This window comes from Calonectris borealis, chromosome 1 (assembly GCF_964195595.1).
Source record: "Calonectris borealis chromosome 1, bCalBor7.hap1.2, whole genome shotgun sequence".
NCBI classification, from domain to species: domain Eukaryota; kingdom Metazoa; phylum Chordata; class Aves; order Procellariiformes; family Procellariidae; genus Calonectris; species Calonectris borealis.
The window spans coordinates 53,873,489-53,901,102 of record NC_134312.1 but is presented as its reverse complement, the minus strand read 5'-3'; the positions used below and the strand labels follow the sequence as shown (position 1 = coordinate 53,901,102).

General features: G+C 43.4%; 1 protein-coding gene across 1 annotated transcript; it reads left to right on the top strand.

Moving 5' to 3' along the window:
* Positions 1-90: 90 nt before the first annotated feature.
* Positions 91-26,774, top strand: SLC5A8 (solute carrier family 5 member 8). The gene is made up of 15 exons (XM_075157508.1): positions 91-432; positions 2,547-2,612; positions 6,529-6,580; positions 8,170-8,237; positions 9,111-9,265; positions 10,645-10,785; positions 14,715-14,844; positions 16,356-16,444; positions 17,772-17,884; positions 19,212-19,279; positions 19,579-19,665; positions 20,705-20,898; positions 22,077-22,180; positions 23,910-23,995; positions 25,473-26,774. Exons 1-15 carry the CDS (start codon positions 100-102, stop codon positions 25,578-25,580), a joined length of 1,794 nt encoding a protein of 597 aa, XP_075013609.1. The 5' UTR covers positions 91-99; the 3' UTR covers positions 25,581-26,774.
* The last annotated feature ends 840 nt before the right edge of the window (positions 26,775-27,614 follow it).

Sequence of the window (27,614 nt, the reverse complement as noted above, 5' to 3'; positions counted from 1 at the left end):
TCCTGCATCGGCCGTCGCGTGCCGGCCCTGCTGCGGCAGCAGCTGCCCCTCTGATTTTGGGGCAAATCCTTGGCTCCAAGGGCGAGTCCCTCCGGTACCATGGACCACTTCACCATCTGGGACTATCTGGTCTTTGCGGCCATGCTGCTGGTCTCGGCCGCCATCGGGATTTACTACGCCTTCGCAGGAGGAGGGCAGAAGACACCCAAGGACTTCCTCGTGGGGGGCCGCAGAATGAGCGCCCTCCCCGTTGCCATCTCCCTCACCGCCAGCTTCATGTCAGCTATCACGGTGCTGGGCACCCCTGCCGAGGTCTACCGCTTCGGCGCCATGTTCTGCATCTTCGCCATCGCCTACAGCCTGGTGGTGCTGTGCAGTGCAGAGATCTTCCTGCCCGTCTTCTACAAGCTGGGCATTACTAGCACCTACGAGGTAAGGTGGAGTAGAAGGAGCCTTTTGACAGACTTCAGGGAGCTGGGGGGCCTCTCACGCCTGCTTTCTACACGTCTCCCCTCAGTCTCTTCCTCCAAATCCCCCTGCACTCTATGCTGCCCCATACCTCCACACTCCCAAGGGCAGGCTGCAACGTGCTCTGTCCCCACGTCTTCCCACACTGCCTCCACAGAGAGGAGATGCTTGACCCTGCTGTCTTGGCTCAGGAGCTGTGCACCATGCCAGATCTGTTTCTTCACCCCAAATACTCAGTTCAGCGGGTGGATTAATCCTCGTGCAGCTTGGGTGGTGACATGTGATTAATGATGTGTAATTAATATACCAAGTGCAGAGCGCCAGAGCATCTAACATAGGAAGCAGAGGTCTCAAATCACACTCCCTCCAGACAGGTTTCTAAGCTCAGGTGCTGCCACAAAAGTCCCCCTCTGGCAGAGTATATGTTTGTGCTGTTCCTAGAGGTTTTAGGGAGAGACCCTTTCCACGTGAGGCTGTTCACACCAGTGAATGTCTTCTCCATCATGATTACACAGGGAGGTCAGCAACGCTCTGTTTCTGCGAGAGTTTTCTTACTTGCACCAAAATATGGCTGAGCTAGTCTTCAGCTCAATGTGTAAGTTAAAGATACAGCTAGCAGTGCAGAGACATCTGGGGTGGTAGGACACATCACAGGTCGAGTCTGAGTGTTTGAGGCTGAAGAAGCATCTGGTCAGGACTTTCTCCTGATTTAGAAGGTCTGTGCAACCTGTTTACCTTCCTGCATGGAAATAGTTCCTAGCTGCAGAATTGGAGGCAAATTGCTCTTTTCACAGAGGACATTGGGAAAGGGGCACCGGTGCAGGTGAAAGTCCTTGGCTCGCTATTTTGGTCTTTTGCATTTTATTACACTGAACAGGGGCGTTGCAGCACTGGAGGCTGAAAACAAGGTTTCTGTTGGTAGATTTAGATAAGAATTAATCAGCAGAAATCTCTGTTGGCTTCCAGTGTGTTTTAAACTACTAATCTTTGGACTGTCAGTTATGATGATAGCCTTCATAATTATGACTGGAAACTCACTGATAATCTTGGGGTTAAATCAGAGTGATGCACCTATAAAAGATATATCTTCTATTTGTGGACAGAGTTCAGAGATTAAATAACTTTTTGTGTCTGTCCAGGGGTTCAGCACTGCTTCCTTGTGTGGACATGCTCACAGATCACATTTTAAATGCTCAGTTCACGAGTGAGCACTTTGAGATACTTCAGCGTTTGTCGATTGAACAGATTAGCAGGCAAAGGAGATCCCTTTTGTGCAACCACACACCCTAGAAGATTGTTAGGAGAGATGGTGGGAAGAAATCTGCCCTACAGCATGACAAACTCATGCAGAGGTTGTGCTGACCCAGGCTAGATAGAAAAGTAAGGGTTCCTTTTTTGCAAAAGGCTAGATTTCCACTTACTGGTAGAATATGATGAGCCGCTTTGGGCAGTGCAGAAGCTGAGATTACCATGGGAGGAAGCCGCTGACCATTGAAAACCTTCTGCCCTCTCTCGCAACGATTCAGATGGACACACATAATGCCAGAGTTTCCGAATTGACTTAGGAATAGCTGTAATGTTTTCTTTTTCTCTCTGATTTCACAACGCAAGTGGGTTCTGTTGTTTGCTGGTACGTCATTGTGAACTTTTAGTTTGCCCTGTGAAGAGTCAAGAGTTGGACTTGATGATCCTTGTGGGTCCCTTCCAACTCAGGATATTCAATGATTCTGTGGTAATACGTGCTGGTCTTTGCCAGGTCACGGTGCGCAGCTCCTTGTCTATTGAGTTCCTTGAGGCAGCTGGGTAGCACCAGTTTCTATTTGGCACACTCCATCGTATACTGACTAGCTTACGTCTACTTCACTTGCTCGTGTGTCGTTACCCAGTGGTGAGGTCTGTAAAGAAATACCAAATCAAGTTGAAAGAGATATCAATCAAGGTGACTCTAGGAGTTTTGGCCATTCATGAAAATGTAAAAACAACACTATGCCCTTTCTGTATTGCTCATCGCTTCACTCTAGTCCTAATACTAGTGCCTAGTTTGGATATAAACATTTGTTTCTTCTTCTCTTTTGCAGTATTTAGAGCTTCGATTTAATAAATACCTGCGCCTCTGTGGAACGGTCCTCTTCATTATACAAACGGCAAGTAAACCTCAAAGCTGTTCTGTGGTTCTCATAGCCACCAGGCTAATTCTTCAGCTTAGTGTAACTGGATGTTTCCTCTGAGTGATTGGTGAGGTTACCACAGTGCATGGGTGGCTGGGAGTAGGGGAAACAAAGCGCGCTCTGCTCCAAAGCAATGAGGTGGGGAGCGGATGCTGGGCTATCTGGCCTTTGGGTCTCTGCGTGCACTGTTGAGTACCCAGAGCAGTCACTTGGCGTCAGCGCCATGCCGAGACACGAGTGACCCTTCACTGCAGGGTAGCAGTGCTAAGAGCAGTCGTTTGCCTGCCTGCTCGAGAAACCCACAAGGGCTTCAAAATATAAACATGCCTCAATTATCTACAGCGGCAGTTTTCATCCTCTGATCCATGGATTCTGGGAGTCTGACTAATTCTCAAGGGTCTGTGAAAGGTGACAAAACAAGCTGTCAGCAGCTGTCATTTGCTGCACAAAGATTTGTACCACCACCACTGGAAAAAACCTGGGTGTCTGCAAACTGAGAAGTAGCAAATCACTGCCTTGGGGAATGTTAAACTAAAGCAGTCCCTGCAGTTATTGCTGGTGTAGTTTGCTGTATGCAGCCCATTCAGTGAGTCAGTATGAGACCACAGCTTTTAAATGCACAGTGAGCATGTGCCAAACGCACCAGAAACAAAAATGTGTTCTTTTCACAATTTTGAAGTGGACTTTTTGGGGAGTTCAAAGCAAGAATGAATATCCAATCAGAAGGCTTTTCATGTTACATGCTTGCTTTTTGCCCTTTTTGTATTTTTAAGACACGCCGTGAGTTACAGGACAGTCACACTTGCACCTGTAAGATGGTGGTCAATGCAGTGTCAATTACTTATTTGAAAACTGCTGCTTAGCCAGCATTTATAGATACACAAGCCCATAGGACACTGTTTTCACCAGCAAATACGAAGACATCACAGCTGCATAAGTTGGAACAAGCCAAGCATAATCTTTGCTTGCAAAGATCAGAAAAATAATTCTATACAACTTAAATATGTGCCCAAGGAAATTAACTAAAGATCTATAGGTGTCTTTCTGCGCCAAGCACTAACAACTTAACCTGAATAATGAAAAGAATAGTGAGGAAAGGAAACCCCCCGAAGATTTTAATGGTGTAATTTTAACTGTTCTGTGAATATTGGCATGTGTTTAAAAGGAGAAAAAAAAGAAGGATATGTAGTAATACAACCTGAAAAACCACTGAAGAAGCAGAAAGATTGTATCATCAGTCCTGTTTTAATTTACACAAAAATGTGATCATACTTGTGACAAATTTTAATTTCTGATGGTTCAAAGCTTCTGGCACTTGTTTGCTGCATATGAGAAAGCCACTTTCTCATGCTGACTCCCTGAATGAGCAGGATTGGAGACAGATGGATTTGATGGATGGACTATTAGATGGATAAGGAATTGGCTGGATGGTTGCATCCAAAGAGTTGCTGTCAACGACCAGTACCGAGTGGTGTCCCTCGGGGGTCTGTACTGGGACCAATACTATTTAATATCTTCATTAATGACATAGATAGTGGGATTGAGTGAACCCTCAGCAAGTTTGTGGATAACACCAAGCTGAGTGGTGCAGTTGATATGCTCGAGGGAAGGGATGCCATCTAGAGGGACATTGACAGGCTTGAGGAGTGGGCCCATGTGAACCTCATGAAGTTCAACAAGGCCAAGCACAAGGTCCTGCACCTGGGTTGGGGCCATCCCCAATATCAGTACAGACTGGGGGATGGACTGATGGAGAGCAGCCCTGCTGAGAAGGACTTGGGAATACTGATGGATGAAAAATTGGATATGAGCCGGCAATGTGCACTCGCAGCCCAAAAAGCCAATCGTATCCTGGGCTGCCTAAAAAGAAGTGTGGCCAGCAGGTCAAGGGAGGTGATTTTCCCCTTCTACTCTGGGACCCCACCTGGAGCACTGTATCCGGCTCTGGGGTGCCCTGTACAAGAGGGACATAGACCTGTTAGAGTGGATCCAGAGGAGGGCCACAAAAATGATCAGAAAGCTGGAACACCTCTCCCATGAAGAAAGGCTGAGAGAGTTGGGGTTGTTCAGCCTGGAGAAAAGACGACTGTGGGGAGACCTTATTGAGGCCTTTCAATAATTGAAGGGGGCTTATAAGAAAGATGGAGAGAGACTTTTTACCAAGGCCTGTAGTGACAGCACAAGGGGCAATAATTTTAAAGTGAAAGAGGGTAGATTTTAGTTTGGATATAAGAAAGAATTTTTTTTTATGATCAGGGTGGTGAGACATTGGACCAGGTTGCCCAGAGAAGCTGTGGATGCCCCATTCCTGGAAGTGTTCAAAGTCAGGTTGGATGGGCCTTTGAGCAACCTGATCTAGTGGAAGTTGTCCCTGCCCATAGCAGGAAGGGGTTGGACTAAATGATCTTTAAAAAGTCCCTTCCCACCCAAACCATACTACGATTCAGCAGCCCACACTGACAGTCATTGCGTGGTCAGCAAGTCACGCATTGACAGGGCTTGGCAAGTGTCAGTAGTTGTTGGCTGTGAAGTGATGCAACCAGTGCTGAGGGGGCATTCGTCAGGCACTGGTCAGGACTGGCAACTTTCTTTGCATACAACCTGTATATGAAAACCTAGAGAGGAGAATTCATGGCACAGAGAGAAACAAACATGCGCACACGCATGCAGGGGGTAGCACACGGGTAGGAATAACAATTTCCCCAGTGGCCCCACCGTCCTTTCTGGCATGTGCTTGTAGTAGGCGCACAGCAAAGGGCCAGGGCAATTTGGTCATGCTGGGTGCAGCAGCCCCTCCATACTCGTTTCCTCCCACAGCTGGATTACCACTCCAGTTACCTCTTGGCTGTCTCCCCAGTGTAGCTTCTGGCCATGTGGCAGAGCTCTGCATTTGACCTGCTCAAAAGCCACAGTGAGTAATCCAGCAGTTAGCCATCCTGCTCTGGTTTACCACCTGTGCCTAGGGCGGACTCCACACTCGCAGGAAGGGCAAAGGCTTGCTGAATGCTGGGTGACAGCTGATTCTGCTGCTTTTCTGCGCCCAAGTCCCCCCCCCTGTAAATTAGGGAGTCAGAAGAGTTCAGTCATGGAAAGCTGATGCAAGTCAGGTCAGGACCTGACTGTCATTTAGATCCTTTGAATCAAGACCACTGACCTTCACAGAAGTCATCTGCACATTGCAAGCGGTATTCCCCTGAACCATGTCACAGCTGAATTTGTCCTGATGGTACAAGGCAGTAATAACAGTGGCAAAAAAGCAAACAGGATTTAAAAATATACACAAAGAAATTATAAAGGATATCAGTGTATGAATCTCGTTGTGCCCTCAAAAGTGGAAGGAGTAGCTCCTTGATTTGTCTATATCTTTACTGTATTGGGTGAAAATACAAATCTGCTGATAATCATGCATGGCTTCATCTTACAGGAGTGTAATTCCTTATAATGCTATCCATAATGACTAACTAATGCTGTATTTTTTGCATTATAGTTGCATCCTGAGAGGCATATTGATCCCAAGACTGAGAAAATAAATTGTAATAGATTCCTTGGCAAACTGTGTGTAAACCTCATCAACTTCCTTTTGCTCTTGTTTCTACCATATGACTGCAGTTTCAAAGCAATAAAATAAGTTAATTATAAAAGTCGGGAGAAGCTGAAGAGGGATTTGGTATTCAAGAGTCCCTCGTATTTGTTTTAAGAACCCTAGGCTGTGAGAGTGCAGTGCTGGTTAGTCTCAGACATTCATCTTCTAACAATTGGAATTATTTCTCAACAGTTATGAATTTAGGAAATATAGACTGCATAAATGCTTGAAAAGAAACCATCTCGGAAAGCTATCACCTTTCCAGGAATTTACATTTATTTTGATCTTATATCTTTTTTCCGCTTCTAGATTTTATACACTGGTATTGTCATTTATGCTCCAGCTCTAGCACTAAATCAAGGTAAGATGAGTATACTGCAACTATTCTTCTACTGTTACAATTTTTTTTGCATATAGTGATCTTTAAGGTCCCTTTCCAACCCAAACCATTTTATGATTCTATGATATAGTATTGATATACTTTTTTTGGGTAATGCATACCTAAAGATACAGCTCAAGGCTTGACTATGAAGTCTTCTAAGATTTTTGTTGATCCTGATAGGAACTCTGGTAGAAGGCCTCCCATTTGTAATCCTAGTCCCTTAATCGTTACCTGTAAGGAATTATAGAAGAAGCTTGAGGGGAAAATCTGCTCTCATTTACCTCATGCAATATCAAGTTACAAGACTTAAGTAAATTTTGAAGGCAACGCGGAGACTGAACACACATTTAATTCCCCTGGTTAAGTGCTCTTCTTCAAAAGGAGAGCAAGGCAAAAGTTCTGTAAATATGGTTTTGGGCTGCCTGCCGCTGTTTAACTCAGCCTATCATTTTGCCAGGAAAGCCAAATCAATAGCAAAGAGATCTTCAACTTAAGGTGTTTGTTGTGATATTTACAAAACGAAATATTTCCATTTTCTACTTCAAAATTACTCTTTGCTTTGAAAATGAGCCACATTTATTTTTAAAGGGGAAAAAAGCTTTTATGTGGAGCCAAATGAAACTTTTAATCTGACACAATTAATTTGTCCACTTGGCAAGAAAAGGCAATAACAAAATGCAAATAAAAAATTAATCATTTTGGCTAGAATGAAAATTGTTCTGTTTGCTGGGTTTTTTGGCTTGTTCATTGAACAAAAAGGAAGAAAAAAGACCAACACTGTCTGTACTGGTTTCCTCCGGTGTATAAGTCCCATGGGTTTTATGTCCTTGATGTTTCTATTTGCCCTGCAAATACACGTTAAACCAAGCTATGACCTAGCTGTCTGCCAACTAGAAGCAATGATTTTCATTAGTTTTGTTGCAGTGTTTCTAATTAGCCTGAGCTATCTGTTGGGGAGCCCCCAGTGCCCTGCCTGGCAGCATGTGAGCGTGCCAAGCTGGGGCAGTGACAGCTTGTATGCCAGCCACAGCACCGCGTTGCCTAGCGTAGACACACTGCCATGTTTCCCTAAAAGAAAGAAGAATAAAAGAAACGCTTTTAGTTTAACACAGTTCTTCCAGACCATGCTTGAACTACCTTGCCTCCGTGGAGCATCCCCATGCTGTTTACCTGCTTAAATCCCTGCCTAAGGACTCTGTGAAACTACCCAGGCACTTCAAAGGAAAGACATGTATTTTGAAGCCTTCCCGAGGGCCTACAAACATATTGGATGTGTTGTTTGGCAGCATTCACATTAAAGACAAATAGCTTCTTAGTTCCTGAAATATATCTAACTTTTTAGCAGTTTCCAATGTCTGTAGCAACTGTTTCATTTTTAGAACTGGTTAGGGCGAATCCCCTGCTTTAGACACACAAATCTTTTCATTGCCATTTTTTATTACCTCCTACTTTTGCATTTAACTTATTTCTAGTTTTCTTCAACAACCAGATTGGGGGTGAAAAATCGACCTTCAGTTTTTTTGTCCCCAATGCCTCATTCACGCTGGTGCCATTTCCCTCTTTTTCAGTCACTGGCTTCAACTTGTGGGGTGCAGTGGTGACGACCGGCGTGGTCTGCACGTTCTACTGCACGCTGGTACGTGGGCTCTTCGGCTGAGAAAAATCTCTGTTGCTTTCACCATTCACATCAAATATGGAATTTATTGGAAAGTAGCCTAATAACTGGGTCACCCATGGGAGTACATTTCACAGTGTAGCTGTAGCCACAGGGCCATATTCACCCAGGGGCTTCTCTGGATGCAAAGGTAGCAATGATGTGACTCAAACCTTTTCTGTTTTGATACATTCAAACTTCTGTTGTTGCTGAAAGAACAGCAAAAAGATAGATTTCCCTTCCTAAAAATCCTCGTGTGATTTTTCTTCTAATCTAGTAGGGTTTAGCTGAGTAATTTGTCAAGCACCTGCCTACTGCAACTATAATAGTCCTGTCTGTTATTGAATAGAGCCACTGAAAATAGCAAGTGCCACATGAACAGATTGGTTTTTAGATTAGTGTTAATTGACCAAGTGTCTAGATATTATTAAATGGAACCTCAGTGACAAATTTATTTGTATATGTTGAATTAAATCATGTTTATTTTTATTCACATGAATGGTATGCCTTCTGGAGTTAGTGGTACTGTATATATGTAAGATGAGCACTGTCCGCCAATTTATCTTTTGATACAAACTTCTGAATCAGGTTATGTGATAAAGGAAATACTAGATTAAACTATGTGTGTGGCCAAAGTAAATTCTAGTGCACTTCAAAAAAGGGCCAGGATGTCCTGAATAGGTTCCAGGATACAATTCCTAAACACTCCAGTACAGAATTATTTCTATTGAAGAAGAAGATGAAATTCATCTATTATGCATAATATGGATAGTAACATTTCTTTTAGTTGAATGTGAGTGCAAAGCAAGAGTGCTGCTGCCCTGTTGTACCTGATATGTGCTGTTCCTCATACAGGGTGGTCTGAAGGCAGTGGTGTGGACAGACGTTTTCCAGGTTGGAATCATGGTCGCTGGATTTTCGTCTGTGATTATACGAGCTGTGGTGGTTCAGGAGGGAATTGGACGCATTATAAATGATTCCTACTATGGAGGAAGATTAAACTTCTGGGAGTGAGTTTGTACTTGCAGATGATGTGCCTCTTTATTCCTACAAATAGAGCCCATGTGACTAACTGTGAAATTAAATTGCTACTGAAGGAGGAGGAGGGGAGTTGATGTGACCCAATTTTTATATATTTTTAAACAAGCTTACCTAGTTTGAGGGATATTTTTTAGGTTTTACACTATGCAAAATCCTGTAAAGAGCAAAACCTTTTTACTTTGTCAAGTAGGTGTTTTAAGGATACATTTTGGATTCCATTGAAAGTGAATGGTGAATAGGAGAGGGCAATCATATTTATACTTATAATTTGCAAACAGCTGATTTGACATTTCAGCTGCTGAACCAAAACAACTGGGAAAATAATAGTTTTTGTCTAGTCTGAAAACGGAAAATGTTTTTCTTTTCCCTGAAAGAAAAATTAAAAGTAGTTTTAATAGTATTTTACTCTCCTTTATTGTAACTAATCATAGCCTACAAATACCATTTTGCATTCATTCTGACAGTGTTGAACCAAAAACCATTTTTTAAGTTAAAAAAAAAGTTATTCTACTTTTGATGAGAAACTTCACCCAGTGCTATTAGTGAAAGTTTAGTGTGACAAGTATTACCTTTTGTCCTTTTGTCTGTCAGTTCACAGTACTCATCAGGTTGTTCTGTAAAATTCTTCACCAGGTTCTTCAGTAAGTAATTCATCTGAGGGTATTTTTTTTTCTTCTCGCGAACAGTCATTTTTTCAATCTGTTTGGCTGATTTGCAGTGGTTGTACTGCATTGCTTCTTCCCCCAGTCACAGAGTTCACAGATGGGGAAAGAAAAGGAATAAAGGCATGTAATAGGTGAAATAATATTACATTGTTCATGAAGATAAGCATAACTTATTGCTATATTAAGGTGTGATTTAAAAAAAATACCTATTTATGGCCATTCAAAATCTGTTATTCACTTAGAGCTAAACCAGCAAAATGTTTTGCAGAGGCTCTGTCCACAAAGGCTGGGCGTGCAAACACACCTTTATATTGGTGTCAGACTGATGTCTTTCTAGATAAGCAGGCATATTAGACTTTTTACTGGAACATCATTTCATCACAACAATCACAGGCATCATACAGCTTTACATAAGATTGTAGTTTATAGGCAAATAAATTAGTTAAACTTCACCTTTGGACAGATCAGAATGTTTCACTAGATCAAGATTTCACCTCTGAGTATTAAATTTGCTTTCCGTGAGTTCAGATTTCACATATCTGAATGTTCAAAATCTGGCCAAATTAAGAGAGTTTGTATTACACCAAGTATGAGGAATTTTTTTCTCCTAGCCATTAAGGTCTTCTCATAATGAGAAGATTTTCATATTCTGAATTTGTTTTCTCTTTTCCCTCTCATTGTAGCTTTAATCCCAATCCTTTGCAAAGACACACCTTCTGGACGATTGTTATAGGTGGGACCTTCACATGGACTGGCATATATGGGGTCAACCAGTCTCAAGTACAGAGATACATTGCATGCAAAAACAGGTTCCATGCAAAAATGTAAGTCTGCCTACAATAACTCTTAAAGTCTGAATTTAGCACTGACTGTTCTTTATAAGGGAGACTTTTTTAAAAGGAATGTTTTTTGTCTATATAAAGCCCATTTGTAAAGGGTAACAACTTTGGCTTTCTGTTTTGTGGACCAGGTAGAAGACAAATCGGCACAATAAATACTAGTATTTGAATTACATGTAATTGCTGTAACATTGAACTTTATGCCAGAATATTTCACTGTGCCTCTATTCTTACATACAAATAGCTGCATTAAGTTTATATGCAACGTGAAGACCAAATAATATAGTACTTATGCTGAAGCCATATCAAGACAGCATCTTGAATTGCTATTCTGCTAAACGTAAATCATTGTGTGAGAATTTTGCATAAGTAAAGACTAAAAGATTTTTCCATCCCAATGAGTATATGCATGAGAAAATGCAGAAATGTTTTATTCAGTGATAAAATTGCTGAGGAATCATATATTTTGTTTTCGTAACAATAATGATTTTTTTTTCAGGAATTCACTATAGAAACTGGCAGAGAGTTCTGTTTTCCTTGAGTTCAAACAGTTCTGATCAGCCTTTACTCTAGAACGGAGTATATTTACTAACTATTATCTTACCTTTATCTTTAGTATCATTCCAGTAGTTCATTACTCAGGATTTAAGAATTATTAGTGAGCTCATAAAGTCTATTTATAGGAGAAATATATAAATGCACATCATAACTATAGTCCCTATAAATTCTATAATACAGTGACATACAGAGAAGGAGTTTTACTTCATAAAGTCTGCAGAATAGCCACAAAAGCATGCATGGTTTAGAGCTGAAATATTTTGGTTATGGCAATAATGAAAAATCTACTTTTCAGTCATTTATGCTGCAGACAGGAATGAACTGATGCTCATCATCAGCCACACCTCCAGCATACAGTGCCACATCTCCAATATACCACATGGCTTCTCCACAATCTCTGGCGCATGGCTGGGTTCCAGCGTCTCAGCGCTGCAGGGGCAGGAGGTGCATCCCACATCTGTAATGCTGCCTGGCGTGATGGAATATAGGAAAACAGCTGCACATATTGTGCCAGATTTGTGTGCCGGTGAGACTGTTCTTCCTGAGCACCTGCTCCACTTAGGGCTGTGCTCCTTGCTTGCACCCTCCCTACCCTCTTTGTAAGGAGGGACACCTCCAGGGCATCCCAGAAGCAAAGTGCGGCCAAGGAGAATCTGGCACCATGGCAACTTCTGGGCAGATTTTCTGAGCTGTTGCAGCAGCTTTATAGCTCATACCATATTAGTGGTGGCACAGCCTTAATCAGTGAAGTCCTCTCCTGCTGGCATGGGTAGTTGGACTCCATGGCATCTTACTTGTGCCTCGCTTTTGCGGGGAATTTCCCCTGCATGGAGAAATCATTTTGTATAATGGTTGTAGCTTGTCACAACTATAAACACTGCCATTCTGTGGTGACTATCTAGTTCATTTGCCAATGTAATTAGAGACATCTGGCAAGTCACTTTGATGGCCTGCACCTCTTACTGGCCTTTAACGTGTACATAGAAGTGTAAAATGTCATCAGGTCAAAGTAATAGGGTTTTGTACCCCTGTGACATTTACTGTAAGGCTTTATAAGAGACAGCACAATAATAAGTCAGAGCTGAGAAAATAATTCTTTCACAGATCCCAACTTGCAGTTTTTGGGAAGGCCTTTAACAGCGGCACAAGACTAGGAATTTTGTCAGGCTTTGGGAAAGGATTTCACCCCATTCAAGAAACACACCAGTAGATGGGAGCACATGCTGTCATCCTCAAGCAATAACTAGGCAAATTGAACATAATGGTGATATATGAACAATAACAGGCACTCAGAGCAGGAGAGCTACATTTTCAGAAAAATATGGGCTACTAACACATTTTTCTCTACTTTCCTTTCGAGGTCGTCATGTGGCATCATGTTTCAGTGCTAAAATCTTAGAGCCAGCCTGAAACAACCGAAAATAAGCCCTGTGCAGTCACAGTGCTTACTTCACCCAAACTCCACCCCATGTTACTCCCCCAGAATTAATGGGAGCATCTCCCTCCAATAGGGCTACAATTATTATACTCCAGTGCTTAGTCATAGAGTTTACCATGAGCAGGGATGTAAATCAGAAGGAAAAAAAAACAGCTTTCCACTGTCAAACACTGACACAGTTTAAAAACAAGAATTGCCAGATTCAGGCAAAGAATTTCTTTTGCTTCTATGTGTTTCTCTTGACTTTCTAATCTTTACTACGGGCTATAGGCTAATACTGTTATTACATCTGTTCAAAAGATTTGGATTGATTTAACTCATTGCTTAAATTTTATGCCAAATCAGTTTATATCAAGGTAGATTATGCCAATGCAGGAACAGCTTCAGCTAAATGGATGCAAGGCATCCAACCAATATGTAAACATCTATAAGAAAAGGACTACTTCATTTTTACTAAATTAGTCTAGAGAGAAATTTAAAGTGCTGCTGGTTCTGTGTTTAGACCACCCCTAACTGCAAATACAAAGCATAAATGCAGAGTTTCCCCTACTATGTGTAAATCAGCTTTTATTTATATAGGTCTTTTTTAAGAGTTTATGTTGTGCTTGCCAATAATTCTTCTATGGTATGAAACTGATAGTTCAGCTAGTTAATCTACATTATGCTTTTCTGAAAATGTCCATTTCAATGCCTAACAAGGCCTATAAATTTAGGTTTACTTCTTCATTCATCCTGATGGTCCTCTAGAGCAGTCCAAAGGCTGGTGCCCGTTACCTTCTTTGAACAGAAAGCACTAAAAGGCACCCTGAAGCATTGCAAGCATGGATATATTTGCACAGAAACCAAAGGTCCTCCCAGTGGAGGTCTTAGCAGTTGGCAGAGGTCCATGGTATGTGATCTGTCAGGCAGTTAAATCACTATCAGCAAATGGTACACAGATAACTGCTGGAAAGGAACTCTGTTTTTCATGGCCAAGTTCCTGGTGGGTGTGTTTGCTCAAACTGACCACCCTAGATGAGAAGAACTTTGTGACCCAGGAGTCATCAAGAACTGAGAAACATTTGAGAAGATTGGATAGTTAGATGGAAAGGAAAAGCCCTCACTGGGTGAGGAGAACACTTTGTTTTTCACTGCCAATAGAGGCTGCCTGTTGTGTGTGGCAAAAATAGCATTAATGTCTGATGAAAACGCATTTCTGCGCTCAGCATTAGCTGAAGCTCCTGTCGGGACGTGGGGAGGCCATGGGGCTACTGGACCATACCAGGCTCCAAGTTGTTTAGTTACTAAAGAGGAAGCCCTGGGGTCGGTGGCAACCCCCTGCTCTCTGGAAGTAGCAGCTGTAGGTGACTCCAGACCAGGTCCCAGGTCCCAGTGCCTCGTTGCTGCCTCCCACGGAGGCTGTCCCGGGAGAAAGTGCGGGATTTGTTGCTTTACAAGGGCAACTCCAGCGTTGTGTAAGCGCGGCACTGCAGCTGCAGAGGCAAAGGAGCGCTGGTGCTGACTAAAAGTACCCCACACTTTGATCTGGGGCACCCCGCCTTACAAATCTGTCTGGGATTTGTCTTTACCAAGGGGTGTGGCAAGGGGGGAAGAGCATCTTCTTACCAGCTGCCTGCAATGTAAAGCTCGTGCACATGATGAAACATGGGGAGTGCCGTATCCCTCCCATCGTCTCCCGAGCAGACTTTGTCAGGGACGGGCACTCAGACCGTACCACCAAAACCAGAAGTGTAATTTGTATATTTAAAAACGTGATCTCGCACCAGGTGAAACACTGGGAGCCGTGTCGTGACTCCCTTTCTGGCGGACAGCCACCGACCAGGAGGTCTCCTCGGTGCTGGCGTTTGCTCCCTTGGCCCCGGCGGGGTCTTGCGGGACGTAGAGCTCTGACATGGTGTTTCTGTGCGTGTTGGTGCAGGTCCCTCTACATCAACCTTCTGGGCCTCTGGATGATACTGGCCTGCGCAGCGCTGTGCGGCCTGGCCCTCTACTCCATCTACAAGGACTGCGACCCGTGGTCAGCAAAGAAGGTGTCGGCATTCGACCAGGTAGGGCCCCATGTTTCAGGGGAAGGTGGTGAGGGGGCATCCCTCCTCTGCAGCCATAATAACCAGACCGGGGGGTTCAAGAGCCAGGGGGTTGGGAATAATGACGTGCCCGAGTCCCGTCTGTAACACCGAGGGATTAAGCTGAGACCATGGCGGGAGGGAATACACTGCAGAAAGCAGCAGGCCTGTCCTCGGCACTGTTCAGTCCCCGCGTCCCCCAGCTGTCCCGGAGCTGCAGGCCTCTCAGCGCCAGGTACGGAGGGCGGCAGGGAGGGCAGCGACGTGGAGAGTGCTCAGTCCCCCCACTTCTGCAGGTATTTGGGTTTTTCACCCGAAATGGGCCTGGGAGTGCCAGCATTGCGTGAAACTGCTTCAGAGAGAAGCGAGGGGAGGAGGCTGCTGCTGGGGACAGCTGACACGAGCGGTGCTGTGTGAGAGGCTGCAGGCCCTTGCGAGCCACTTTTTATCACCCAACCTAAACCACTCTGTGCCGAGGGAGGTGAAAGCCTTTTCAGACTCGAAACATAATCATGCCCGAAGCATATGCCTGGAAGAAGGCTGCCAGCAGGCAATTCTTTGCTAGCAATGGTGAATCCTTCCCTCCTTTGGAGGAGAGCTGGGTAATCAAACCGCATCATACCATGCTGCAGAGAAGCCACCTTGTAACCGATGGGCAGCCTCTCCCTAAACAGGCCCGGAGCAGGAGATTTACCCGAGGAACAAGAGCTCTGGGAGCCCATAGACTGACCGGAGTCAGGGCCCAAGGAAATCATACAAGTCTTTTTTTTTTGTATGTTTATGCCTGGGATAATTGTAGGCTCTGGATAACTCCCCACGGACAATAGCTGGAAAACCAGGAGAAGAGCACAGACAACAGGGTACCTGAGGAAGGACCACCTGGTCTTTAAGGGTAGAATAAGATGAGATATGGAAAGCCATGTTATTCCTGCCAGGTGGAACCTGGAAGCAAGATACTAAAAAGACCAACTTGTCCATGGAAAAACTATGGTTCACAGGAAGAAAATCTTGAAATCTGTATCTCTTTCCAGCACTCAGATCTTGCAAAGGTCAACAAACGGCACACGGTTTCCATACAGAAATTGTTCTCAGGTACCCTGCGGTTATTGAACTGCATCTAAAAACCTTTTTGTGGAGTCAACAGCAGATGTAAGCATCTACTGTGGCACCCAAGCCCAACAGAGTGATGTACAATACAGGCTGTCTGCTGACCAGCGCCAGTTTCCTATACCATCATCACTGGAAAGCAAGTCTGACAGCATAGCTATAGGCTCACCTCAGTTGGGTGGTCTAAACAGACTTTGCTGTATCTCGAGTGGATGTTTTAGGATTGGTTTTCTCTGTAGAAAACCAATAAATAGTGCAAGATGGGACATTCAAAATTAGAACAGCTGGGCAGACTGCCAGTGAGAAGGCTAGAACAAAAACAATACAGTGAAAAAAAGAAAAATTAGAGCAAGACAGTAATGTTTTTTACACTCTGAATTTTTCAGCTAATGCCATACCTAGTTATGGATATTCTCCATGAGTTTCCAGGACTGCCGGGGCTTTTTGTGGCTAGTGCCTACAGTGGAACATTAAGGTAATTTAATAATTAGAAACCTAGTGTCTTTTTCTTTTTTTGTTAGAGCTAATGTTGCATTTATACTAAAACCTTTGCCTTTCATTTCTTTGCCTAGCTAATTTTTGTTCTTTAAAAAAAGCACTATAAGCTCTTTGATGATGCAGCAGAGTGAGAAGCAAAAATCATTCCAACAGTGGCGATCTGAGGTCCTAAGACTCAAAGCTGTTTCAAGTTCCCTACTAATGGTGTGAGGAAACAGCTAGCCACACGTGATGTACGGCACTAACAAATCCTCTTCTCTGTGCTTTTAAAGTCGCTCTGCCATAGGAATTTTTAAGTATTATAAATGGGTCGTTACACAAAATAGCTACAGTTTGGGGGAATTTCCTACTGCTTATCTTTAATTTTCCAGTTTCAAACCTGCATAACTTTAAAGCCATCTCTCTTTCATCATCCCTGATCTTTAGAGTCTTGTTTACAAAAGACTTTCTGGACTGCCAGTTGTCTTTGAATGAACCCCATGAAAACAACAATCACTATATATTTTTACTGAAGGAGACAAATCAATCCCCTTTTATTCCATAGTGGGGAGCGTTTTGTTCAGCTTTCCGAAGGGATATCTTTTAGGAAACATCGCCTCTCTCGAGGAAGGCTGTGAACAATAGTAAGCAGATAAAAATAAGGAAACTTAAGAATGTGACACCAGAATAATTTTTTTGTCCTGAGTACTTGTAGCTACATAAATAGAGGGAACAGCCAGGATATTTGTTTTTCACGTGCTGAGGAAAAGCTGGTGGCTTGCGAGAGCAAGGTACATGTAGACACAAGAACAGCTGACTGGCTTTGTGCCTTAGGAGTGCTGGTTTCTCTGACCCCATAGGGAGTCTGGGGTAGTTCAGTTTGGACTAGATGCCTAATTTTTAGATGAGTATAACTAGATTATCTGAATCCTTCCCTGAGAGTGCATTCAAAGTAATCAGTGACCTGCATGTAGAAATTTTACCTACCCAGATATAATACTGTGTAGATCATTTGTGAAGGTATTACATATACCAGTAATGTTTACAGCTTAGCCACATGTAATAGGTATTTTCATTGGCTTCTCCAGGCCCATCTTTTCATCAAGATTTGCCTTATCTTCACTAAGAGCAATTATTTTAAACAATGTTTGTAAGCTATTAACTGCATCACCTGGAATGATAAGTTATTTCAACCAATACAGCAGTTACATTAGTTTTCTGACACTGTTCTAGACAGTGACAGTTTTTCTCTGCCAGTAACCCATCTGTTATCTGTGATTTCAGCTTCTAAGACAAAAAAATTGTAAAAATCTTGCTTTCTGTAGTACAGTGTCCTCCAGCATCAATGCTCTGGCTGCCGTGACTGTCGAAGACCTCATTAAGCCAAACTTCAGATCCCTCTCTGAAAAGAAGTTGTCATGGATTTCCATGGGGATGAGTATGTCTGGAAAATATCTTTTCCACTTTTGCTTACCAAGTGAGGGCTTGATTCAGATCTCACTTATGGCAGCGTAAATGAGGAGTAAGTGCATTCACACCAATAGGACTACGTTGGTGCAATACTTGGGGGAGACGAGATCAGCTGCGTAGGTTTTACACAGAATGGGGGACAAGCTATTTCAAGTGAGCATAAGAAAAAAAAGCAGCCCACATCTTTCATGTCTAAGCAGGAAAGATGCACTGCATCTGTATTCAATAGTGATTCGCAATACTACAAAGCCAAATGTCTCAGACTGAAACAGCTTATTTTTCTTTCATCTGGCAAAAATGAGACGTGTAGGAAACAATTTTGTTACAAACCTTTTGAACTGAGCGATACGTGAGCAATAGCATTGTGTCCCAATAACATTCAAGAGAACGAGAAACCTCACGTCTTCTCTGATATACCCTCAGACCCTCAGTCTGTTTAGCTCCTCTGTTTAACATAGCTCAAAGAGAGGGTCAGAACTAGGCTGAGCAGATGCTTTAAATCTCTGAAGTGCAATTGCTGTCTCTGCTGTTGTACTGTCTGTGACCAGCTGCAGGTGTAGCCCAAGACAGTGTTTGTGGTAACCGTGGAAAAACCACAGTCCCAAGATGGTGTCACAGCCCATACCAGTGAGCACAGCAAACTGGTGGCAGGTGATAAGTATTAAATATTTTCACCTGAGAGCCTTTTCTTAAACATTATTGCAAACAATGTTTATGCCAAAATTGTTGTTGGTCTTATCATGAGCTGCCTGACATATCACATTAAGCAGTGGGATTAACCTATTGCTTGTGCAGTGAAACTCAACAGGGGTGGAGGTGGAAAAAACAAATAAGCCCGTGTCATGGCTCCTGGGAAGAGACACTACGTCCTGGTATCCCGGGATGTTCTTTGTCATGGCGCCAGCTCCCAGTAATCTGCCAGCATTTACTTTCTTGCACGAAAGTCTTTAGAGTGAGAAGCAAAAATCATTCCCTTATAGTAAGGACTATGACACAGGAGATTAGCTGAGAAATACCAACAATACATGTGGTATTGCCACGAATCCAGATAGCTGCCATTTATTAACTAACCTTTAATAATATACAGGAAGAGGATTTTGTCAAGTTTGTATGATGTTCTCTTAATGTAAACAGGCCTGACCTTTTGGCCAATTCAGGCTCTACTAGGAAAAACCCAGATGCTAGAAGGTTTGTTTTGGAGATGTCAGGGACCATGCTGGGCTAGACAGAAACATTTCCATTAGTGATTTTCAAACTTAGGCAGATTTATGCATCATTCTGCCTTTCCCACACAGGCCTGTTTTATGGCGGAGTCTGCATCGCTATGGCTGCACTGGCATCTGTCATGGGAGCCTTATTGCAGGTAAGTGTCAGACTGCTTTTTCATGCCCATGTTGAATGGCCCAGAATGAATTATGTAAGAAAATAATTGCTGGATACCATTATGACATTAGTTTTTATTCTTTGTTGTGTACTGGCCTCAAACAGCCCATGGCTCAGCCTCTGCCCTAAGCACCCATGTAACTATACCAACTCCTGCCACCTGAGTACACACCAGTTAAAAAACTCATAATTTCCTTCCCAACATCTTCCCTTCTTGCCACGTTGGAGGCTTTAACTTTCTTGCACAGCACCTGATAGCAGACTCTCTTCCTTCCTCAGGCAGCACTCAGCATTTTTGGCATGATCGGTGGCCCCCTTTTAGGACTGTTTTCCTTGGGAATCCTCTTCTCCTTTGCAAATGGAATTGTAAGTAGAAATTTAAAGCTCTGTTCGTCCAAAATTCATTGACAATTTTGGGCATCTCCTTCCCCCTCTTCCCCTAGTAATTTTGTGTTGGGCAGCAAAGGAGATGTCTTCGATACTTTCCATGAGGACATTTCCCCTTGCTCCCTTTCCTCCTTATCCCAAGGAAGCGATGAACAGGGCTGTACAGGAACTTGCATTTCCACCCCATTAAGAAATTTACATGACCAGAGGGGAAAAAAAAATCTGAATAAAAATGAAACTTTGGCAAGGATTTCTGGAAAACACAGTTTTAGAAGCAGGGAACAATGTGTCTTGAAATGTAGCTGAAACCAGTAGACTCAGAGGATGCTGGCCTGTCTGAGCAAAAGGGGCTCAGGCTGGGAAAATGGGGTCCAAGCACTTGCAGACTGAATTGGGGTGTTCTCAGAGTGCTTCAGTATCGTGAAATTAGCATTTCTAGAGGAAAACGCTGTTCCATCAAAAAATGGATTTGACGAACTTTGGGAATGTGGTCCATATAGTCTGACAGGATTGAGATTTAGTAAGGTTCACTAATCACTAACCTTTACCTCTTTACAGTTGCAAATTTTTATGTATATACTAAAAAAAAAAAACAAACCCAAAAACCAAACAAACACTAGCTGTCAGCCAAAAAAAAAAACCCCACCCTGAAGTAGAAGGGAGTTTTGCAAAAACAGATCACATGAGAAAAAGGAAAAATTGCTTCTGTATTTGTTCAAGGAGGACCTCAAATAAAACAGTATTTTCCCATATAGCATGCAGCCCAAAGCTATCCTTCGACTGTAAAGGCATAGTGGCAAAATAAAAAGAGGTATGCTCGGGAGCTGTGAGTAAACACTGTATTTCCCAAAAGGGGAATGAAGTAAACTCCCCAACTCTTCCTAACTGTATATTTCATTTTTGCTATGGAGCCTACAGTTTACATTATCTTGACTGTTTCTTACTCATCTAGGTGTTGTTTTTTTCAAATATCCTTTTGCTTTTCATGTAAATCCACATTTAATTTTCTGTTTTGCAGGGTGCATTTGTGGGTCTCGTCAGTGGCTTTATTATTTCACTTTGGGTTGGAATTGGATCTCAGATTTATCCTCCACTCCCAGAGAGGACCAAGCCACTATATCTCTCAACTGCAGGCTGTAATATATCCTCAGGAAATTTGACGTCAACAGAAAGTCCATTAACAACAGTCCTCAACACACCAGCTGCAGAGAGGTATACAAGTTCATCATGTGTAATCAACAAAGCATGTATTTGTTTTAAAGCAACACAAACATCTGTCTAGCTTTTGGGTTACTATAACTATCCATCCCTGGTTTACCTACCAGGCTGTTTAAGATGAAGCAGTTTTCTCTGATTTTTTTTTTCCCCTATCAGAGTGAAGTTTGTCTGAGTTACCCCAGAGCAGAAGTCAAAGTGAATCTTCCTATTGATCTGAAAAGCTTCAGTTCAATATTTGAGTCTAAAGGATTGGATACGCCTTACTGGGAACCATGTTGTTAAAGAAAGCGTAACATTTGTAGTTATTGGATTAACTCCCACGATCTGTCACATGAGTTAAAGTAGTAGGCAGTTAAAGGGCAATTTGCCAGTTTAACAGCTCCACCTACAACAGGAAATTCAGAAGAGGGCATAATCTGTATAATGGGCAAAATATAAGGGATTTTCCTCCCCTCTCCATTACCGTATGTCTTACTTTGGACAATCACAATTAAGTGTAACAGTTATGAAAGACAATATAGGGAACAACAGGAACAGAAGCTGAACAAACACATTTGTAGGGATTCCCAATCCTTACACCTTAGAGCATTGTACAATCAGCAACAGATACTCTGGTACACTCATGGGTGCCCAACATCCAGTTTCATGTACTACACCTCTCACAGGAGGCCTCCAGCATTGCTCTTGGCTGTGCGGAAGCAACTCTTGCAACAGAGCACATTGTCAGAGAGAACAAAATAAGCTGTAACAGCCAGAAACAACAGGGCAACTGTTTAGAGCTGCACTTGGCCGATTTCCTACCTTTTTTTTTTTTTTCTTTCTTTTTGTGTCCCCTCCTTTAAATAATGTCCCCCCCTTCTAAAGAAGTTATTCCTTCATCTGGAGTGCTCAGCTCTGCAGTAGATTCCTAGCAGAGACAGGACTGTCCTGTTTTACCTGCTCTGTCCCACGCATTGCCTCACTGTACTGACCAGTCTCCTCCCCTATTGAAGGAACCTGTCCTGCAAATTTCAGAGATTTTCAGTGCACGTTTTATTGTACGGAGGTAGTTCAACCAGGTCGCTTGGTTCAGAAGTAACTCTGTATTTATACTCTGTATGGAAACAGACAATAATTTTCAAGCTGCTTGGAATAGGAAAGTAGGGATTAACAATTTTTCTGCTCTTTTTCAGACCTGCCCTGGCAGACAACTGGTATTCCTTGTCTTATCTCTACTTCAGCACACTTGGGACACTTACCGCAGTAGTTGTGGGAATAATTATCAGCCTCCTGACAGGTACTAGTTCCAGAACTGTGATTTAATGTGTCTTAGATCTCTTTGGAACTAAGATGGCCAAACAGAGAGCTCTCATTGCTACAGGAAGTGCCGGGGACCCTATTGCAAATGCTGTATAAAGGTTACCGTCCTAACTCTCATTTCCTCCCCTCAGCCCTTCTGCATCCTACTCCTGGTCTCTGCTCACAGCAAAGGTTACTTCAAATTTCTAAGGAGAAAGAAGTTTCAGCAGTTTTTTTAACTTGAGGGGCAAAAAAGATAAAAGTCATCTGTCTTTCTTGTTTTATTAGATGCCAGCAGGGGCTGGAGGTTTAAGGGTTGTCCCTGAACATGGCAACAACTCCAAGCAAGGAGGTACACCCATGCTTCTAGAGGACAAAAGCAATTTTACTTTGAGTGAGTTCAGAGTGCTCAAGGGTTATTGTCTGCACCTGTACAGTGCATGCTGTTCACCATATTCCCCAAGCACATACCTAAGAGCTGCAGACCCTGCGCATGGCTACGTTAGCTTCTTTCTCAGTTTCCCTGTACTATTTGTGCAAGGGGCAAAAAGCAGCACCCCACAGGTAAGAGCGGGGACTTCAGTTCCAGCCCATGGCCTCACTACTTTTGCATCTAGGTGAGACACAAAGTGTGCCTGTCATCCACCTCATGCATGGCAGAAATAGCACAAAAGCAGCTGCTCTCACAGCTTTCCCCAGTATGCCCAGCCAGATTCCTATGACAGCCCTCATCTTTGAGGCTGTTAGATTTCAGACCTATTAGTCTGACCTACTTCAGGACTATGAAACTCCAAACCCAGCAGATAAACTCACTTCCATTAGCTTCCCTGTGCCCTGCAACTAATAAGCACAAGTTACACTTCTACCATTTTCTTTTCCTTGTGAGTTTCTAGAGGATTTGCTCCCCCCTTTCTTCCCATCACAAGCTCTTCCTATTGCTATAGTGATGCTTGTAGACAAATTTTGCCTCTTACCAGGTTGTGATCAGGTCATCCGCAGGCCATAAAACAAAGCATGAAAACTGAGCAACTCAATAAATCCAGATGAGAAATCCTCAGCCCAAGAAACAGACACCCCCAAAGAACTGATCCAACCACAACATCACCCTGCTTTTTGCAGAGCAAGATCCCATTTAAGCCTCAGGTGGCAATCAGAGCTAATTCCCAGCACCTGCATCTCCTTTCTTTCCCACACACGTTCCCACACAAGAATAGTTAATCTTCATGCCTTAAAAATGCCCAAACATCCCATTAACCCTCATCCCCCGATCTTGGGGCTGCCTTTAAATAACTCGCTATAAAAATTGCTGGCGACTCTGGAGATGAGAGTCTTGCTGACAGGGAGCTGAGGACTGGGGCTCAGGCTCCGGGGCCACACTTGGTACCACAGCTCCCGGACTAGCAGCGTGGTCCCAGATATCATTGTATGGGATTCATCATTTCCTGATTATTGTCTCTGTGTTTTTTATACAATAAGAAATCTGAGGAGGATCTAGGAAACTCTGGGAGATGGTTAAGGCATTTCAAGTAGACCTTGAGGATCATTTTATATTTTGAGAGGTACAGGATATACATCGCTGTAAAGAGATGATCCCCAAGGCCTGTGATTGCGTGATGGCTTTTGCTGCATGACTCTGTCCTGCTCACCTGGCCTGGTGCCCATAGCTGGGCTCTGACATATCATTTGCGTGTGGAAACCTGGCTGATTGAAACCTGCCTGTTTTGCAGGAGGACTAAAGCAGAAGGCAGATCGTAAATTCCTGCTGACCAAGGAAGATTTCCTGTCCAACTTCTCACGGTCTGAATCTGAGAAAGTAAGTGTAATTATGCATCTCTGATTTAAATCAATCTTTCCTCCTGGGGACAAAGGCAAACAGTCCCTGGCTTATTTTTTCCTACCAGGATGAATAGCACCTGATGCTGCCTGGTATGACTGTCTGCTTTAAGGCAATAGCAGAGCACAAGGCGGGTAGGAGTAAAGCAGCTGGCATAGGCAGGGAAGCTATGTTTGGCCACAGCTTGACTTCAGTGAACAACAGAACAAGGGACAGTTGTTCTCCGGGTTTCTGCCAAAATACTCCCTCACTAGCCTCTTGGAAGCTGGCCCAAGGCACGCTTTGGACTCAGCAAAGCTTCCTTTGTTTGTAAACGTGTGTTCTCTAAAGTCTGGATTTTTTTGCAACTTTGGCTACTGTTTGAGAGAAAACATTTCTAGTCAGTGTATCTGTTTCCTAGCTCCCTCCCTAAGATATAAGAAAAGGGGAGACATTATTGGGTAATAACACTCCTTGGAAGGGAGAATGTAGGGGAAAACTGTTTGGCTTCTTTTTTTTTAAATAAACTGTAGATCTCTTTTCAATCAGTATCATCAGGATGCTGAACATTCAAGCTCAGCTTTGTTCAGTGCTTTCGAGTGCTGCAGTACAGGCAATGATCATATCTTTGAGATGGTCCAGTTTGCAAAACGTTTTTCCCCCATGATGACAACTCATTTTAGTATGATCTCATGTATTTCAGCTTCTGGATATGAACACCAGGGAGGCAAAGGGCTTTTTACAGTACTATTGTAATGCTATTTGCCCATGTCAGGACTGGAGACCAGCTATTGTCATTCACTGTCTTTAATGGGCCAACATCTGTTTCCATTATCTGGGAATTTAATCCCTGAAGTCTTTTGAAAAAAAAACCAAACCAAACCCACCCACATGGTGGGAAGCTAATGTCTACAGCCATACCATTTTCTGCCCAGAGTCAGAAACAAGTGTCTGCCTGGTTATACAGCTGGGAGCTGGATAACAGGTGGTTGGCATCACAAAAAATGCAGGAAGTTGTTGAGAAAAAAAATCAGGGGGAACTGAGCAACTTCCTGCATGTGAAGAGCTCAACATCTCATTATGTTTAACAGAGGTGGAACATCAAAGCAATGATACTTGTTAATCTGCTCTTGGGAGTCAATAGGTCAGGGAACTGGTGGTGACAGATCGCTAGACATGAAAACAGCAATTAGAACTTTGCACGCCCAAAAATACTTTAGACACTTTGCAGGACAAGAACATTTTATGTGACAAGAACATTTTACACAACTAGTAACTTATACAATAAGAAAATTTCCATGGCCCTAGAAAAATACCAGCTACTGCAATGAATAACTATTTATGCTCTGTCAGGAACCAACATGGGTTTTCCTGCAAGACATCCTGTGTGTCAGGCCTGACTCTGCTTGCATGCAGGTCAAAGAGAGGAATACTGTTTCTTCCACTTCACAGCATGGCTTTGTCTTTTGTTTTTTAGCCGGAGGAAGTGTTGAAACAGTTTACCACGGCATCTGAAGGAACTGACAACCCTGCTTTCAGCCACATTGAAATGGACGTTGCAAGCAATAACAGTAAAGTCAATTGATGTATGACATGGAGCCATGTCAGTCCACAAGGACAGTTTTGTTCATATAAAGCATTGTTGACATTTCTGTGCTGGGACAGTTACCAGCCCTGCTTGGGGTCATGGGCAGGCATCTGCTGAGCTTCGTGGCACTGTCACCCTTGCATGACCTTGACATTAGTCAATAAAGAAATCGGGTTTTTCTTGCACTTGCTCACTCTCTCTCTCACTCTGGATCTTGGTGACAGGGCTTAAGGCAATGTTTCTATGTGAAATATTTGCCTGATAGTCTTGAGCCACCTGGAAAATATCTGCTTTCAGTCTCAGTTCACTCTCAGAGTAAATTTTTTATTTGGTAAAAGCACTGTTGCCCCAGACATGGCTGTTTTTCTGGTTTATTTTTTTCTTTTTTCTTTTAAGGCATTGGAAGTATGAAGAGATTAGAGCTGTGGGACCTTATCAGATTGCATGAAACAGTGGGTCTTTTTTTAGTGCAGGAGGTATATTTAGTGCCATCTGGTTCCTCTGTAGAACTGATCCTGAGAGCGTATTTATTTTCCTGTTTTTGTCATATATGTTTGTTTTTATTAAGCCACTTGTTCCCTGGTTACCTGCATCTCCTCCTCTGTGCTCACTGCTGGAAGCTATAAGAGTGTCTTTGGTGATGGGTAGAGGCAAGAGTCAATAATATCCTTCCCTTCAATCCCCGTCTTCCTCTTCTGCCCGGTCTTGCTCTTACAGAGCTGGTCCTCAGGAAGGAAATGAGCTATTTGGGCTTTTTATTCAATGCCATACAGCAGAACCACAGTAGCCTTCTGCTTCATTCCCAGCGTGCTGGCCTAGGACTGCTCTTGCACTGGACTGGGCATAGTGCATCAGAGATGTTGATGCAAGAAGAGGGCCCTCTTTGCTGTACGGGACAAGAGGGAGGGCTGCATCTGCAGTTGCCACTGGTGTTAGCTGCGGAGCTGTGAGCTGAAACCTCATGTAGCCATTTGTGTTCATGCAGTCCCTGTTGTCACTCGGGGGATTCACGTTCAAGGTTGGTCCAGGTCAGGCAAGAGCACGTCGTGTGTTTTGGCAGGCAGGCAGAGTCCACTGCACAGTCCCCCAGGACGGGGAAGGGATTGCAGAGGCTGTCATCTCGTGAAGGCTTCTCCAGGGCTGCAGGGCATGGGATGGCTCATCCTCTGGCTGGGCTGCCAAGAGAAGCTGAACACCACATCCACTCCAGACCATGCACTGTACTTGTGGTTTGGGAGGGCGAAAACCGCCACTGCTTCCTTCTCCTGTGTGCTTTCTGGTACAGCGGGGAACAGACTCTGACCCACTGTGTTGTTTTTGTACTGCAGACTTTTTGCTATGGCTATACCTGGGTGTTTAAAGCTCCTCTACAGCAGCAGAATCCAGTTGGAAACTAAAAGCCATTGCAGGAAAGTCAAGCTGTGAAGCTTATAAAGCAGTCATGCTTGAGAATCAAATGAAAAACTGACTGCGTGTCTTAAATGCTTTCTGAAAGTTACGCTGCATTTGTGCCAGGTGCTGAGCTGCTGTAACTTGGAATATGACACATTGCTAGTTTATCTACCTTGACTGGGGCCCTTTAGCATCTAAATCAATTTATTCCATGCCCCTGTGACAGAGGGCACTTGATGATCTACTGCATAAAATGAACTGACAGGATCAGAAAACATTAGGAAGAAAAAATGGGCCCCAAGGAGCAGACCTCTACTAGACGAGTCCAGGCCAGACAGACACGGTACGGGTTGCCACCCGGGGCATGTCTCCATCGGCTAACCCAGCGCAAAACTACGTGATGGAGGCAGGTTTCCCCTTTGCCTCCTGAAGCACTGGTTTGCATGATCCAAAGCAGCGTTTAGGGCCAGCCCCTTGTCTCCCATTCCTCCGCTGCAGCTCTGTGACCAGGTGAGTGCCTAAAGCCACTGTGTGGAAGGGCTGTGAGCGAGCAGGATAGACCCCATGAGTTATGAACTTGTGTCCATGTATCTAAGACCTGAGACAAACAATAGCATCCTGAATAAAGTCTTCTGGGAT